Source organism: Varanus komodoensis, unplaced genomic scaffold (assembly GCF_004798865.1).
Source record: "Varanus komodoensis strain SLA01 unplaced genomic scaffold, ASM479886v1 scaffold64, whole genome shotgun sequence".
NCBI classification, from domain to species: domain Eukaryota; kingdom Metazoa; phylum Chordata; class Lepidosauria; order Squamata; family Varanidae; genus Varanus; species Varanus komodoensis.
Window position 1 is genome coordinate 3,701,020 of NW_025336273.1, and position 16,717 is coordinate 3,717,736.

The window sequence follows — 16,717 nt, forward strand, 5'->3', positions numbered from 1 at the left end:
ATTGCCAAGAGCGTAACAGAGAAACCTAGGAACAGCGCGAGTGAGGAGGGGACTCCCGGGCCATCTAGTCTGACCCCCGGCTCCAGCTGGCTCCACTCACGACATGCCCACCATGTGCACGTCCAGCCTGTCCTTGAACACCCTCCCCGATGGGGCCTCAACCACCTCCCAGGGAAGCCCATTCCACACCCTCGGGGTCCTAACCATCAGAAGTGCTTCCTGGCATCCAAGTTGAACCTTGGCTCCCTGAGCTTTGCGCCATTGGAGCCCCTCCTGCCCTCCTCTGCAGGGGAGAACAGGTCTCCACCCATCTCCATGTGACACCCCCTCACATACCTGCATGTCGCCAACAGATCCCCTCTGAGTCTCCTCTTCTCCAGCCTGAAGAGACCCAGTTCCCTCCGTCTCGCCTCATACGGCTTCCCCTGCAAACCGGCCACCAACCTTGTGGCCCTACGCTGCACTGACTCCAACCTGGCTATATCCTTTCTGTAATGAGGGGCCCAAAACTGAGCACAATACTCCAGTTGCGGGCGCACCAGAGTCGTGTAGAGTGGTAGTAATACCTCTCTCGATCCAGAAGCCACACTTCTGGCTCTGCTGGAAGAATGCAGTGCCCCCAAAGCTGAGCACAGCTCTGCCTTCTGCTGTGGCCCCCGACTTACCACTGAAATTTGGTGGTGCCGGGAAAGTGTACTGCCCATGTGAGTCCTGTGTAGAGCAGATCCACTGGACTGGATGGGGCTTCTGGGACCTCCCCCAGGGGCCCCTGCGCTTGCAGCTGAGGGGCTTGAAGCAAGATTGCCTTCCCAGGAGGTCTCGGGGGGGGGGTGCTGCTCTGCACACCCCGTTTTCAGGCAAAATTGCCTGCTCTGCCACCACCACCCTATTGACTTTGGGGGCAGCAAGGAAGGAAGTGGGGGTCCCACGAAAGGCCTGGGGGGCCCTGCAACCCCCCCCCAGCCCATCCAGGCCAATGCCCCAGCTCTGTCTCTTGGGATGGAGGAGTGCAGGCGTGTGGAAAAGGGGCTTCCTTCTTGCGCCCCAAACCTCCCGCCCAGGACCGGGCGCAGATGAAAGGAAGGCTGTCTTCACACAGCACAGGGGGCGCCCCAGACTCTGAGGCCCCAGGGTGTGGCGAGGGATGTGGAGAGGCTTCTGGAGGGGATGAGACCTGTCCGGGGAGATGGGGGGGGGGGCGCGTGCCAGCCGCTCGGGGCACAGAGAGGGAGACGGCCGGCTCTCGTGCCCCGCTTGCTCGCTCGCTCTCTCGTGGGCCGGACCCGGAGGGAACTTTCCTGGGAGTCTGGCCAGGCAGACAGGGACCCCCCTCCCTCGAGCTGCAACAAAGGCCCCCTTTCTCTGCTCTCCCTGGGTGGGGGCGCTGGCCTCCCCGTGCGCCCCTCGTCCTCTAAATATTTGAAGAGACGTTCCCTGCCCTTAATCCTTTCCCCCAGACTAAACATGCCCCACTCTTTCCGCTCTTCTTTCAACATCCCCGCTCTGAGACAAGGCAGTCTGCGGCTCCCCAGCCCGCGAACTGCAATGCCCATCGCCCTTGCTGGCTGGGGCTAATGGGAGCTGGAGTCCTGCACCACTGGAAGGGCTGCCAGTTCCGCTCCCTTCTAACGGGGCAGCTGATGGCGCCCGCCCCCCCGCATGGCTTGGCTCCGACGCTGAAGTCTTCCGTGCGCGTTCCCAGGCCAGGCGGCCTGCAGGCGCCGTGGTGCAGTCCTGGCACCTCAGAGGGTCGCCGTGGGGGGCAGAGAAGCCTGTTGGAAGCAGAGCCCGTGGCCCCAGCTCCACCTGGAAGGACCAGGTAGCAGGTGCGGGAAAGGCTCCAGCTAGCACTGCTCAGAAGCAGCTGGGGCGGGGGAGAAGAGGGGTGCTGAAATGGAATCCGGCCCTTGAGCAGCAAGGGGCCGAGCACGCCTGAGCCCCCTCTTACCCTCTGAAGAAACGGGGGGCCACAGTCTTAGAAAGCCAACCGCACCTGGGCGCCTGGCACCGTCCTTATTTGTTTTTTGGTGCCAGGCCAAGACCTTTTTATTTAAACACTATTTTAACTGTTAATGGTTTATTTGACCAGGCTGGATCCTCTATTCTATTCTATTCTATTCTATTCTATTCTATTCTATTCTATTCTATTCTTTGTATTTATTTATGAATTTTTTGTATTTTATATGCAATTTTAATGATTGTAAGCCGCCCCGAGGCTCATGCGATGGGGCGGCATATAAGTTGTTTAACTGCATGAATGAACAAGCACGGAGAGAGCAAGAGGGGCCATCCTGCGCTGCCTCCTCGGGAGAAAGGCGGCTTGGGCAGCCTCTGCTGCTGGGGGAGCCTCCCGTGGCCGGTCGGGCTGCCCCCCCTCCGCTCCCTTCCACTCTTCGCAGGCAACGAGCCAGTTCACAGGGAGCAGCAGCAACCCACGGGCGTACACACGTCTGAACCCAGGCACCCTGAGCTGCTTGGGGCTTAAGCAGCCTGCAGGAAGCCATGGTTTGTTCCTGGGTCAACTTTAGCTTCCGTAAGCCGTAAACAACCCAGGGTGCCCAGCCTTGGACGTCACGAGAACAGAGGAGGAGCTTGCGAGTTGCACAGTGAAGGCAGAGCAAGGCGCGTCCCGCAGGCAGCCTCCTTCCGGCCCCTGCGCGCGCCTGGCCAGGCGAGGGTTAATCGGGGTCTGCGACAGGCGAGCCGGCTAGGCTGCAGCTGGAGAAACTGAGGAAGCGACGCTTCACCCTGACCCTCTGGCACAGCACGTGGGCATATTTCTCTGCAGACGCTAATATTGCAAATGCCACTGCGCCACGGAAGCCGCGTGCAGACGCAGGCGACCGGGATCGGACGGGCTCGCACGGCTCGCGTTGGGGTCATCTCTGCCGATTCCATTGCTGGGTCGTCCCTGCTTCTTCAGGGCTCGTGACTGGCAGCTCCCGGGGTGTGCAAGCCCTCGTGCCAGCCAGCCAGCCAGCCAGCCAGCCGCCCACAAGCGGCAGCTGGACTTAATTACATCGAGGAGAGCGCAGTGCTGGCCCCAAATTGCTGGTGCAGAGAGCACAGCCGGTTATTAAACCATTAGGAGGAGGAAGCAGGCAGGGCCGGGTGGGGTGGGGAGACTTGGCCTTCTGAGGCTCGGCTTTTTTAAGGATGCGAGTGTTTTCCGCAGGTGGGCAGCTAAACAGCAAAAGACGTGCTCAGACTCTGGGGGGCTTGCTTCGCACCCAAAAGCCAGCCCAGCGGAGCCAGAAAGGAAAACAAACCAAAATTATACCCCAAACTTGGCCTGGGAGTTACGCTGGGTGGAGCTTTAGAAGGACTGCAGTCTCGAAAGGAGGCCGGTGGTGGCCACCCTATGGATGCCCAGCCTGGGAAAAGAAAGGCCTGTAACTCTCGGGGAGCACCTCCTCCTTCCAGCTAAGCATGTGCAGGATGGCAGCCTTAAGATTCACTAGGACATCTCTGAATGCCGAGGAGCCCACCCAAAGCAGTCTTCTTGTTCATAATTCTTCGCGAGATGTTTTCACCTCTCGCACCACCAGTGCGAATTACTTCATGGGGCCACACGAACTTCCCCAGCCAATTCGTGCACCAGGAAATGCAACTGGCATTAGCCAAGGGCCGTTTGCTCGCTGCGAATTGGTTGTGCCACCCTGGACAATGCTCCACCGCACGAAGGGCACATGTGCAGAGAAGGTGTGGGGGAAGGGCTGGGGGGACGTCCTGCCCCCTGCGGACTCCCGTGTCTTGGCCACGGGGTTGCACGGGAGGAGAGAGGCCTGCCGCTGGGACAGGCCACCCCAAGCACCTCCCTCCACCCCTTGCTGGTGGCGGGGGGACATTCTGGAGGGGCGCCTGGGCGGGCAAGGGCGGGCTTGGAGGCGCAAGGGCAGAGGCAGCCTCTGAGGCGGACTCGGGCAAGGCGGTGCCCTCCTGCGTGCGGGAGGACAGCGCCCATCCTCCCCAGGCAGCCTGGCTGAGCAGGCGGTGACACCCGCTGGGCCGGCCTGCTCCCGGGGAACCTGCGCCTGTCCCGCCTGACGGCGCCCGGCGCTCTGCTCTCGCCCTGCAGTGTCCCGGCCGCGGAGCCCTCCGGAGGACCTGAAGGAGCTGCTGGGCGCCGTGAACCGGCTGAACGAGAGCCTGCGGGAGCTGCAGCCGGGCGCGCCGCCGGCCGCCCGCGGAGACTTCCTGGAGCACCTGTGGCGCCTGCAGGAGCTGCTGCAGAACCACTCGGAGGCGCTGGCGGCGGCGGGCGGCTCGCTGCGCGCCCTGGACGCGGCGCTGGGCGGCCTGCGCGCCCAGGCGGCCCGCGCCGAGCGCGCCGTGGCCGGGCTGCGCGACGGGCTGCGCCAGCAGGGCGCGCAGCTGCAGGCCGAGCTGGGCCGGCTGGCGGTGGAGGGCAACAGCAGCCGCCTGCGCCTGGAGCACCACGAGGCGCGGCTGCGCGCGCTGGCGGCGCAGGTGGAGCGCGTGGGCGACCAGCTGGACGAGGTGGGCGGCGAGGTGGGCAGCCTCAACCGCAGCCTCTCCTACGACGTGGGCATCCACCACTCGCGCATCCAGGACCTGCAGGTGCGCATCAGCAACGCCTCCGAGGACGCGCGCCAGATGCGCCTCGTCCACATCGCCATGGAGCGGCAGCTCAAGCACGAGCTGGCCCTCCTGGGCAACGTGACCGAGGACCTCCGGCTGAAGGACTGGGAGCACTCCGTCGCCCTGCGCGGCATCTCCGTCAAGCGAGGTGAGGCGCGGCGGCGGGCGGGGGCGCGGCGGGCGCCTCGGGAATGGCGGGGGGGGGCATTCAGAGCGCGGGCCTGAGCCCTCCCGTGAGGCCTCGCTGGTCCCGGGATGCAGCCCTGCTTCCCACGCGCTCGGTGCAGGCGGCCTTCCCCCCTTTTCGCGGCGTTCTTCCTCCGGCTGCGCTGCTTGGGAAGGGGAGGGAGCAGGCCTCTTGCGCAGAGCAGCGGGCCGAGCCCCTCACGGGGGTGCGCAGCGCACACACAGCGACGCGCCGCAGAGAAGCCCCGCCTGGGGATTTTGGCCCCCTGCGCTTCCTACTGCTGCTATCCTGCACGGCTCGCCTGGACACATCGGGCCACACAGAGGGTCGCCGTCCTCTCCCCCTGAAGCCCGCCCCATAGCGAACGCTTCGCCTTTCTTTCAGAAAGAGGGTGGGTGTCTAATCTTCGAATGTGGATGTGAGGCTGGGATGTCCATCAGCACAACATAGAAACATGGAAACAGAGCGAGTCAGAAGGGGTCTCCCGGGCCATCTAGTCTGACCCCAGCTCCAGCCGGCTCCGCCCACGACATGCCCGCCATGTGCGTGTCCAGCCTATCCTTGAACACCCGCACTGAATTCCACCTCCAACCTCATTGCAGTTCCCTGTCAGATTGCAAGCTTTGCTTCTGTCTTCACAAAAACGGATGTGTGTTTTCACGGGCATTTCCCCAAATGTAGGCAGTGCAGGCATCAGGTGTGCACGTTTCCTTCTGTACCTCGGCGTGTGTTTGTGTGCATTTTTCATGCACTTTTCCAAAGAGCTGTTAAGCAATTTTTCACTGTTCCGCTGATCCCATCACAAACTTGATAAACATACGGACTTTGGTTCTTGAGGTTGCAAAGTGGATTCATTCTGGTTAAAGCTGAACTCTCTGCACCGTTTGTTGTTACAATAATTTAAAGAGACAAACATCCCCTCAGTTGATTCTCAACATCTGGATTATGCCACCTCGTGGTGAGAGAGCAGGTGTGCAGGTTTCTGATACCCAAACACAAGTTTGGTACCCGAAGGGTGGTCTTTTCCTATATTGCTGCTGAGAAAAGAAGACCATCTAATCAAATTAAAAATTAGTCCCATCTGAGATACTGCTGCGATCAATTTCATAATTTAATCAAATTGTATACTTGTTAGTGTGTGCCTTTTTGCAGTCTCTCACTCTTTCTCTCTCCTGGTAAAGCGGCACTTGGACCAGCCAAACCAGGGCTTCAACTGGAATTAAACTGGAGAGTGTTCCTTAGGGCCAGGCAGACGGATCAGTTTACTCCCGGCCTGTATCGATGTGGCATGTCCACTCCACCTCATTTCCCTATTTCGCGTGTGTGACTAACTATTCATTATGAACATGCTTTCTCATAGGATATGCACTTATAAATGCGTTTAGGTACAGATACGCATTTATAAACATATTTCATTCCAGAATACACATTTTAAGATATTTTGGTGCATTTTTGAGCCAAGGATTCCATGCAAAATCTGTGTACATGCTACTGCCGAAAGACGCTAATATCCGTACAGGTTCAATTAGGCTGGGTGCTGGTCAGGCCAGGTTGCGTAAAAGCTTGCAGGGAAAGACAGCCCCCTCGTCCTCCCCTTCCGGTGCCGCTTTTCCCTCCTGAGGGAAGGAAGCAGCTTAAAGGCGTCTGTGGGCCGGAGTTCCAGATTCGGTGCAAGGCCGAGCCAGCCCGGTTCTGGAGCACTCGCCACCGGGGTCCTCCTCCTCCGGCCCGCACATCGGAGCATTTTTGCCAGCTGGGGAGGGAATGCGCTCTGGGGGCACCAGTCCCTGTCTTCTCTGCTCACCGTGCTCCCAATGGCATGGAGGAAAGTTTGGGGGGGCGTCTCATAGCCACCCCCCCCGGAGAGTCCGAACAGGCAGGCCGCTGTGTGGATCAAAGCCATGGCCCCAAGCAGTTCTCGCAGGTTCCATCTCCAGCAGGAGCGGCTCTTCAGCAACGTGAGACAGTCTCCACTGTCTGTTCAAAGCCAGATATTTTGCAAATTGTTGTTGTTGTTATTCTGCATTTCTACCCCGCCTTTTTTCCTCTTGCAAGGAACCCAGAGCAGCTTTCATAGAATCATAGAATAGCAGAGTTGGAAGGGGCCATGAAGGCCATCTGGTCCACCTCCTGCTGTTGCAGGACACCAGTTCACACCACCCCACTCAGAGGGCTACCCGGTTTCACCTTCAAGGTCCCCCGTGTGGGAGAGCCCCCCACCTCTCCGGGCAGCTGGTTCCTCTGCTGTATTGCTCTGACAATGAGGAAGCTTTTCCTGATGTCCAGCCTCGATCTGGGTTGCCGCAACTTGAACTGATTATTCCGTGTCCTATGCTCTGGCATTGGTCTTCCTCCACTCCCTTTTATCCTCACAACAACAGCCCTGTAGGGTAGGCTAGGCTGGGGCTGAGTAACTGGCCCCAAGTCGCCCGGTGAGCTCCATGGCCAGGTCCCCCGTCCAGCACTCCCAGCCCGCACCACACTGGCTCTCGAGAACATCTGAGAAGAGGAAGAATGCCAGGACTCCGGAGATGCCGGAAGCCATCGGGCGGATCCTGTCGGTTCGCAGGCTGACGCAGCAGGAGCGAGCAAGCCGGGGTGGGGAGTGGCGTAAACATGCCCTCCCCGGCCCCTGGCCCCACTGCGCTGCCAAGGTAGCTTCCCAGTGAGCTGCTGGCACCCCCATGTGCAAGAGAAACACCTTGCTCGCTTCTTGGCCCTGGGCCACCCTGGGCCAGGCTGGGCCACCTGGATCGCCCTGTGCAGCCCCCCCCCCCCGCCCCGAGCGAAGCAGCTGGTTGCCTTGCTGGGGAAAGCCAGGCGTCCTCGAAGGCGCCGGCGAGGGCAGTTGACCCCCATCAGGAAAGCGGCGGTTGGGGACGTCCCTGCCCCCCAGCCCCGTGGCTCCAGCCAAGTCCCCCGGCCCGTTGCTGCTGCTGCATAATTCCAAGAGACAGAAAACCCCGGGAGCTCCTCCGTGTTGGCCTCCTGACCCTTTCCTAGCAGCATTTTAGCAGCCCACAACCTGAGAGCCAGTGTGGTGTCGTGGTTAAGAGCCTGGGACCGGGACTCAGGCGATCCGGGTTCGAGTCCCCACTCGGCCATGGAGCCAACTGGGTGACTCTGGGCCAGTCACAGACTCTCAGCCCAGCCAACCTCACAGGGTTGTTGTTATGGGGATAAGATGGAGGAGGAGAATGATGTAAGCTGCCTTGAGCCCTTTGTAGGAAAAAGGCAGGATAGAAATCGCAATATAAATAAAATAAATAAACCTGGGGAGTTTCTGATGGCCCAACGTAACCCTTCAGGTCCCCTTCCTTCCTGGCAGACCAACCCAGCCACACCCCCCTCGGCTCTCTCGTCCGGCTTTCCGGCTCTGCCCCCTTTGCTCTGCGAGCAACCCAGACGTCGCTGTCCAGGCCAGGATTCAGAAGAGCGTCCTCTTGGTTTCCGGGTCCCTCCATCTCCTGATGGGAGGGAAGCCTTTGCAGAGGAGAATCCGGGCTCTTCCGTGCCTGCGCCACGTCCCTCCTGGAGACGCAGCTCTGAGCGTCCCTCGTTCCTTGGGGTGTCTCGAGCGGGAGAGCCCACCGCCTCTCGGGCAGCTGGTTCCACCAACACCTTGAAGCTGTTGAAGCTGCGGGCGGCCTCGCACTGGCCAGGCCCGCCTGCGGATGGAGAGCCCTCTGACGCTCAGTGCGTGGGGAAGGGGCGGGCGCGCCCCTCGGACATGGGCCTGCCAGCGCCCCTCGCTGCCACACGCCACGCGGCGCGGCCGAGCCTGCCTTCCTTGGCGACGCCGCGCGAGCGCCGGTGCGGAAGGGGGCCAGGTGGCAGGTGTGGCTGCGAGGTGAGCCGTGCGCAGCTGGCTCCACGGGCAGGCGCACGTTGCGCAGGCCGGTCTTGCTAACGGCGCATCGTGGGAGTGATGCCACCGCCCGGCCGGCAGCTGAATGCGCGGAGCACGGCTGGACCCGGACGCACCTCGCTGGGCTCTAGAGGAGTTTCTGCCTCGCTCACCTCTGGAAGGGGATTTTCTGGAAATTGGGGTGTGTGGGAAGGAGGGGAGCTCGGGAGAGCCGGGCATGTTCAGCCTGGGGAAGAGAAGACGAGGGGGGATTGGAGAGCACTCTGCAAGGGCCCCAAAGGCCACCACAAAGAGGGGGGACACGATCTCTTCTGCCACCCCGGAGCTCAGGACACGGAGCGATCGATCGGCTCAAGGTGCAGGAAGCCGGGGTCTGTGAGAGGGCAGGAAGAATTCCCTGAGCGCTGGAGCAGCACGGCCGGGAGCCCTCGAACCCGGGAGGCGGGCGGCTCTCCCACACCGGGGGCCTTCGAGGTGCGGCTGGGCAGCCGTCTCGTCTCGGGGGTGGTTTGGCCCAGAGTCCTGCGCTGAGCGGGGGTGGACCTGATGGCCTCTGGACCCCCAGCTCCGCTGCTCTGCGGGATCAAGACCTGAGGCTGGGCCCAGCGAGGGGCTGCTGGCGCTTGAGCAGGTCCCGCCCCAAGGACAAAATTGCGGAATGCGCTCCCCAGGGGTGCCCGCCTGGCGCCGACTTCATATGCTTTTCAGCACCAGGTCAAGACCTTTTTATTCAACCATCCTTTTAAGAATTAAGGATTTTAGATGTTTTAAGATTTAAGATTACAGTCGCATTTTCCTTTCTCTTTTCAGTTTGGCGGAATTAGGATTATTATTTATTATTGCTTGTTATTTATTGTTTTAATCATTGTACTGCTACTATTGTTGCCTATAATTTTACTATTCTCACTGCTTTTCATTATTGTAAGTCACCCTGAGGCGTTTTACTGGGAAGGACAGGGTAAAAATGTTTTAAATAAATAAAATGCTCCGGCTGAGGAGCAAGCTGGGAGGCGTGAGCTTTCTAGGGCCTGGGGACGGGACTGGCCCGTGGCGGTCGCTGGCTGGTGGCCCAGCGGGCTGGTGCTGCAGCCTAGTGGGGGCCCTTAGAGCGCAGAGCTCGGTTGGCCAGGCTGGGGGCTTGTCTGCCAATCCCACCCCCCCGGCAGGATGGTCTTTGCCCCAAGAGGCCCTGGAATGCCAGAAAAGCCCTGGGCAGCTCATGGTTTGGGTCCTGCCCATGGGCAAGGCAGGCCTTAGGCGCTGCAGCAGAAGCTAATTCTGTTTTGCACTCCGTCCAGAAAGTCAGCTTTGCAATCCCAAATGCAAGACCGCGTGCGAGTTTGATGTGAGATGTCCAAAATTCAAGAAAATCGCAATTGGTTCAAAAGACACACATCTCAAAAAAACTAGGTTTTAAAAGGCACTATTTTATACCCTAGTCAATGAGGGAAACCAGACACATTTGGCCAAAAAACATACAGAAATGCACTTTTCCTGTTGTAACAAGCCAAGAAAGTGAATGTAGGCGTGAAACAAAGCCAGCGTCCCACTCCATTTCGGGGAACGTTGGTGAATTCCTAACTCGGGATTCTTCCCTCCCTGTTTCTTCAGTCACGGGGAACTTTTTACACAATGCGGCTGGCATGAGCCCCGGCTTGTGCCGCCCGTCTGAGATCCCGCGCGCGCTCGCCGTGCGGGGCGGGGGGCAGCCTTGGTGGCGTGCAGTGGCGCCCCTCAGCCTCTCCTCTTTGCCTTCCAGGGCCCCCAGGACCAAAAGGGGATCCAGGCGTCGAAGGGATGGAAGGCGAGCCCGGCCCCCCCGGCTTACCTGGACTGCAAGGTAACACACCTGGAGCCTTGTGATGGCGGGGAGAGGGAAGCCGCGCTCAAGCCGTCTCGCCTCGGCACTTCTTCCTGCTCGGGGAGCATCAGGTGGGGTGGGGAGGCTGCGCTCCGCCTGGTGAGTCGCTGCCTGTCCAGACACACCTTACATGTCCAGCCCGTCCTTGAACACCCGCACCGATGGGGCCTCACCCCCCTCCCTGGAAGCCCACTCCACACCCTGGGGGTCAGCCCAGCTTCAATCCAGCCTTCCCAACTTGGTGCTGGCCAGGGCGGATGGGACACGTAGTCTGACGCCACGGGGTCTCTCCACACCCTGGCGCTTGGGCGTGGCTCCAGCACCCGCCTCTGGGACTCCAGCGTGCCACGGCTGCTCCGGCCGTGCAGCATGGAACCTCAGCAAGCGCTCGCTCCGTGCTCGGCTCCCAGTCGCCCCCGGACTGTGTGCAGCCCCCTCCCCGCCTCGTTGCCACAGTTGTGTGTTCTGTCGCAAGCTCCCTGGCGCGACGGCCCTCGGGGAAGGCCTGGGGCGCACCCGCCACCGATCTGACCCCTCTCCCCATGGCTTTGGGGCAGGACAGGAAGGGTTAGCCGGAGGGGAGGGGAGGGGAGGGGAGGGAGGGGCGGACAGGCGGCTGGGGGCTCTGTCTTGGAGGAGGGCAGGCCTTCGAAGGGGCCCTGCCGGGTTGCGGGGGAGTCGGTGGGTTCTCAGCGAGTCCCTTGGGGCTTCGGGAAGCCTGCCTCCCCCTCCACCGAGGCTGCCGTCTGTAGAGGGAAATGGAATCAAGGGAAGCCGCTTTTCTAGCTAAGTGGAAGCTGATGCCGCTTGCTCTCGGGAGGCTTTTGGCTGCGGGACCCCGTGCCCCCCAGCCCTCGAGGGGCAACAGATGCTCCTGGCCTCATGCGAAGCTGGCCCTCCCTGCGCACCGATGCGAGGCTTTCCCGGCCCGCCCCGTCGCTCGGCTCCCGGTGGCCACGGGGGCGAGCTTGGCCAGGCTGGGGAGGCGTCCGGCCACGCCTCCCTCACCGTGGCTTGGCTGCCTCGTCCGGACTGCTGTGACGGCTGCCCTTGAAGACGGCTGGGCCCTTCCCCACCCCTACTTCCCGGGAGAATTGTGAACACGTATTAAATTTAAATATTAAATTGAGCACAGGAAAACAAGAACAACACCAGCCCAATAAGCGGCCAAATTCCCCTGATTTTTTTCTTACCCTTACATTGATAAAAATGGGCTACTCGGCATTCAAAAATGCTTCCACCATCGCTCAGACCCCCGCCCTGCTCTCTTGACGGAAGTTAACTCGTTTAGAGCTGAAAATCCCCAACCATCATGGACTCCAACTCTAATTCTGGAAGTCTGACTCAGTTTCTGGTGCTTTCCGCATTGTACTGCAGGTATGCCAGAGAAGCATTTCTTCCTCCTTGGAATCAACCCTTTAAAGTTTGCCAATTTATATTTGTTATAGCTGCTGACCAGTCTTAACGTCAAGCGGGCACTTTCCTCCGATGCTGCTGCTGATTGCCAAAACCCAGCAATGGTCCAAAACAGAAGATACCCTTCCCAGTTCCCTCCCTGAGTATTTACCGTCCTCCCTTGAGCTGTTTGTGACTGGAACCCTATTTTTGCGCAATTTTCATCCTGAGGTGCAGCTGTGGTGCATCGGCCCCCCTGTCTCCAAGGAGAACCCCACGCTCCATTCTAGCTAGAATTGGCCCCCCAGTAGCCAAAGGTTTTCAGCCCGTGTTTGCAAGTCCTTGTTCCGTTTATTGATAGGGCTACGTGACTGAAATGAGGACTCTGCAGACACTCCCCGGGCTGACATGGCAATCGCGCAAAACAGATAAGCCACAACGAAAAGGGCTGGTTTTGAAAATATGCAAAAAGCGCCATTGGACCAGCATGCATTTCTTCTGGTACTCGTGTGGAGGCTGAGCCCTGTCCGTTTGGGATCCGGGGTCCATATTAGCAAAATCCCTGTTCGTTCCGGGTTTACAAAAGCTCCCTCTTTCCATCCCTCTCAATCAATACGTGATTCATGTATTAAAACAGGGCTCAGAGAAGATGGGGGAAGGGGTGGCATCCACAGGGTGGCCACGTGAGATCGCAGAGCTAGGCCCTTGGCGGGAGGGGCCAGGGCCACGCAAGCTCCGCCACGTGGCACATGCCGTGGCAGCTGGGACACGGGGCACGGGACCCTGGTTTTCTGCAGCATTTGGCAGAAGGAAACAGTTCTGGGTCCAGTGGAGGCCCAGCAAACAGAAGCAAGCCCAGTGGCCCCAGGCCGGCACAGCACGGGGCTGGATCCAGTCGCGCCCTCGGGAAGTGTGTCCACACGCAGAGAGACGGACTTGCCGGAGGCGCTTCTTGTGCCTTCCTGGGTGCCTCTGGGACCTAGGCACCAGGTGGGATCCTGCCCTTCGGATGGGTGGAGGAAGCCTTTTCTCTGGCAGGTGTCCGGCTTTAAGAGGGCAGGTCCTCCTTTGTAGGACCATCCACTCTTTGAAGGGCTGTCCAGATAAAGAACCTGAAAAAGGAAGCCGAGCACAGCCTGGGCCCTTTGCACAACGCATCTGGTTGGGGCGCCACCTTCCCTACCTGGATAAGGTGAATTGCATGTCCCTTTAAAGTCACTCTGCTCCTAAACATGCACAAATGCCCCCCGTCAGCAGAGGCAGGTTGCAGGGAAGTCCGCAGGTTGCTTTCCGTCCTTTTTAGCTGCGCAGAAGTGACCCCTGCGGCCTCCTGCACTCTGAAGGCGCTTCTTGCCCGGCCAAACAGCATGGGCTTTAATTTTGCTTTGTTGTCCCCGTGAGGGTTTTGGGTCTTGCTGGCTGTTTAGTCTGGAGCTTATTGCTCCCGGGCTGTTTTGTGTTTTAATTGTTTTGATATATGCCCGTGTTCCCTTCGAGGCCACTTCGAGTACTGCAGAAAACATGGCACACCCCCTCCCCTGATGAGACAGGGCTCCTTCCTAGGGCCGGGGTGGGGGTGACATAAGCCCCCACCCCCATTTTCACCTATGAAATCATGGACTGTTTATTTAAAAGATTTATAGCCTTCCTTTTAGTCGGGCTTTCAAGGCAGCTCACAATAATTATGATCGATGCAAGCCGTCGATTAAAATGTCTAAAAATAATTCTGTAACAATAAGCATACTGAAGACTCTGGTGAAAACAGAGGAGGTGGGATCTTGTCTGCCAAAAGACCCAGGCCTCCCCAGCTGGTTACACGGTCCCCCTGCAGGCTTGTTCCTCTAGCCCACTTCATCCTGTCGGTATTTTAAGTTAATTCGTTTTTAATTATTTTATCTATTGAAGACTGTTTTATACCGACCCCCACCGAGGTCTTGGTTTATTTTATGCGTCAGCCCGAGTTCTGCAGCGAACGGCTGGAACGGGCACTGCTGGAGGTGCCGTCCCGAAATGGCTGCTGGCAAGCGGGGCCACTGCAGCGCCCGCGGCGGCTGGCTTGCCCGAGGCCATGGCCACGGCGGCTGATGGGGACCCCACGCCCAGATCCTGGGGGCTGCGGTCCAGCCTGCAAAGGCATCACGGCAAGGGGGCACGCGGGAAGGAGGGACGACGGGGCGGGGCGGAACTCGGGGGGTGGCAGGATTCGGGGAGCTCGGGGATGGGGCAGCTGCGGGACGCCCTCTCGGGCGCCTTCCTCCCCAGAGGGGTCCAGAGGGGTCCACGGCCTGGCGGCAGGCCGTGTCATGCAGGAATGATGGGAGTCGCAGTCTGGAGGGCACCGGCTGGGGGAAGGCTGGACCAGAAGGCTGCCGGAGCGCAGGGGCTCCCGAGAGCTGTTCCTGGGGCCCTTTGGCAGCCAGCAGGCCGTCATCCCCAGCAGCTCTCCCAGTGTGGGGGCTCACCTGCGAGAGCAGTCTTCCTGTGCCAGGCCGATGCCCATGTGGCCGGGCCCCGCAGAGTGCCAGCTTTGGGACGGCCGCCCTGAGCTGGGCACTCGCTTCTCGGCCTCCAGTCGGGCATCTTCCTGGGCGGCAGCTCTTCCGAACAAACGATGCGTGGCCACTGTGCCTGTTCCCACGGCTACGTGGGGTGGGGGGCTCGCCTGAGCATGCCTTGGGCCTAACGAACCCACCGCCACCTCCAGGACTTGGGCTCTTGGCAAAACCAGAGGAAGCTCTGGCCGCGGGGTGTCTGCGGTGGTCAAGCAAGCAAGATTCCAGACGGGCCCCAAATCCGACAAGATTTAACTTCGGTTCCTCTTAACCATCTGCCGGGGATGCGGAGCATTTCTCTAATCCCCTGCACTTAACAGCTCCTGCCCCTGTCAGAACTGGGCTGCCCTGGGGAAGAACTCTTTCTATGCTCCAGAGTTAACCATCAGGGAGCTAAGCCCCTGGCCATGTGTCTGCCGAAGGGATCAGAGGCCCCCCGAGGAGCTGTCAGCCCTCTCGAGGTGGAGAAATTTGGGGCAGGACGCTAGCGTCATGTTGGGGAAAAAACCCTCCGCGACCCAGATCCCTGACTGGCTCCCAGGGAGGCCTTCCCTGAAGGAGGGTCCACGTTACGGATGGCAAAAAACCAAGTCCCCCTTGGCTGTTGGCCCGTGGGACCGGCAGGCAGGCAAGCCCAGCGAGCCGCCGGATCCTTAAGAGAGACTCTTGTGGGTGGCGGCTGAGCCCGTCCCCCATCTGGACAGGCTGCCACAGTCGTTACGCACAGCCAGGTGGTACTTTTAGCATTTTGCAACGATTAATAGCAGAAAACACCATAGCAAAAAGCATTCCATTCTGTTGCACGTGGGCATCTTGACCTGCACTTCTGGTATCACAACACCCGTCTCCCAGCAAATTCTGACCACCTCGTTTTCTATTTTCAGCCCTCCTGTGTCCCTCTGACAGAACCCTAAGCAAAGGACCCTCACTGTTTGGTCCTCAGGAAAAATTAATGTTCTCTGGGGGGGGGGGGGTCCCTCTGGAACTCCTCGATGTGATGCCGGTGGATTTTGACATGGCTTGCCACTAAAATTTGGCAGCATTTGTAGCAGGGGCTGCATGAGGCCAAACTTGTGTTTCCGACGAGCCAGAACTGGCCCTTCTGGGCCACGGCTGCAGGGTGGCCAGCCACCAACTGGGGGGGGGGGGGGGCAGCAGGGGCTGCATTCAGTGCCCACATCCTCCTGCCATGGGTTGCCCCCCGTCCACCGATCCCAGCATGCCGGGGGAGGGCACGGAGAAAGACGGCGCTTCCTCAAAGGCAGCGTGGCTTGGGCCAGGCGAGGCTGATACTATGCTGTGCCTCTGTCACTGGACCGTCTGGAGACTTTCATGCATAGGGTACAAAAGCGTTAAATAGCTAAATAAATAAAGCAAGAAGCCTGCAAGGTGGACGAGTGACTGGCCACCAGTCTCTCCCCCAGCCAAGGAGTTTCAGAGAAACAGAGGGAGCCAGAAGAGGGTCCGGGGCCATCTAGTCTGACCCGCGGCTCCAGCCGGCTCCACTCGTGACGCGCCTGCCGAGTGCGTTCCTTTCGGGGGGCCCTCCTGGGGCTTGCGGCAGCACTGAAGGTGCCCAGCTGGCTCCGGGGCTGCTGACGTGTTTCTTCTCCCGCCTCCAGGGTTCCGTGGGGAAAAGGGACCCATGGGCCTGCGGGGAGCCAAGGGGGAGCAAGGCGACGTGGGCCCGCGAGGCTTGCCCGGACCCCGCGGACTCCCAGGTATGGCGGCTTCCTTCTTTTTCTCTTTAACGCGTGTCTCCTCCTCTACCTTGGCCTCCCACTCTGGGCACGCGGTGCCGGTGCGGCCCTTGCAGGGCACGACGGAATGCCAGGTCCCCACGATCGGAACTGGAAGCCGGCGGTGACGGCTCCGGAGCTGCTCTGGGTGCCCTCCAGGGATCCCCTGCAGCCCAGAGGCTGGATCCCTTCCGACTCCGGAATTCACGGTCCCAGAGTTTCTGTGAGCAGACCTGTGGGGGGGGGGGGGAGCCCCTGAGCAAGGGGGCAAAACACGGCACGGGATGGTTGGTGGCCGGGAACGGAGATGGGGCTATGTGGTGCTGGGTGTGCAGGGAGGCGGTGCTACGGAAACATTTTGGGTGGCTCGCCCTTGACGGCGCAGGGAAGACCCGCGAGCTCCTGCTTAGGACTGGCTTGTCAGAACAGCCCCTCCCTGTTGCCCCAAATCGGGAACCTGCTTTGGGCTCACTGGCGCTGGGGGCTGCCGACCCGGATGCGACGCCTCACCGG

General features: G+C 60.1%; 1 protein-coding gene across 1 annotated transcript in view; it reads left to right on the top strand.

Moving 5' to 3' along the window:
- SCARA5 (scavenger receptor class A member 5) overlaps positions 1-16,717 on the top strand; it is a 73,176-nt gene that overhangs the window by 40,064 nt on the left and 16,395 nt on the right. The window contains exons 3-5 of the mRNA XM_044450306.1: positions 4,079-4,750; positions 10,417-10,497; positions 16,088-16,186. Coding sequence (XP_044306241.1) covers positions 4,079-4,750; positions 10,417-10,497; positions 16,088-16,186 — 852 coding nt within the window. The remainder of the gene's footprint in view (positions 1-4,078; positions 4,751-10,416; positions 10,498-16,087; positions 16,187-16,717) is intronic.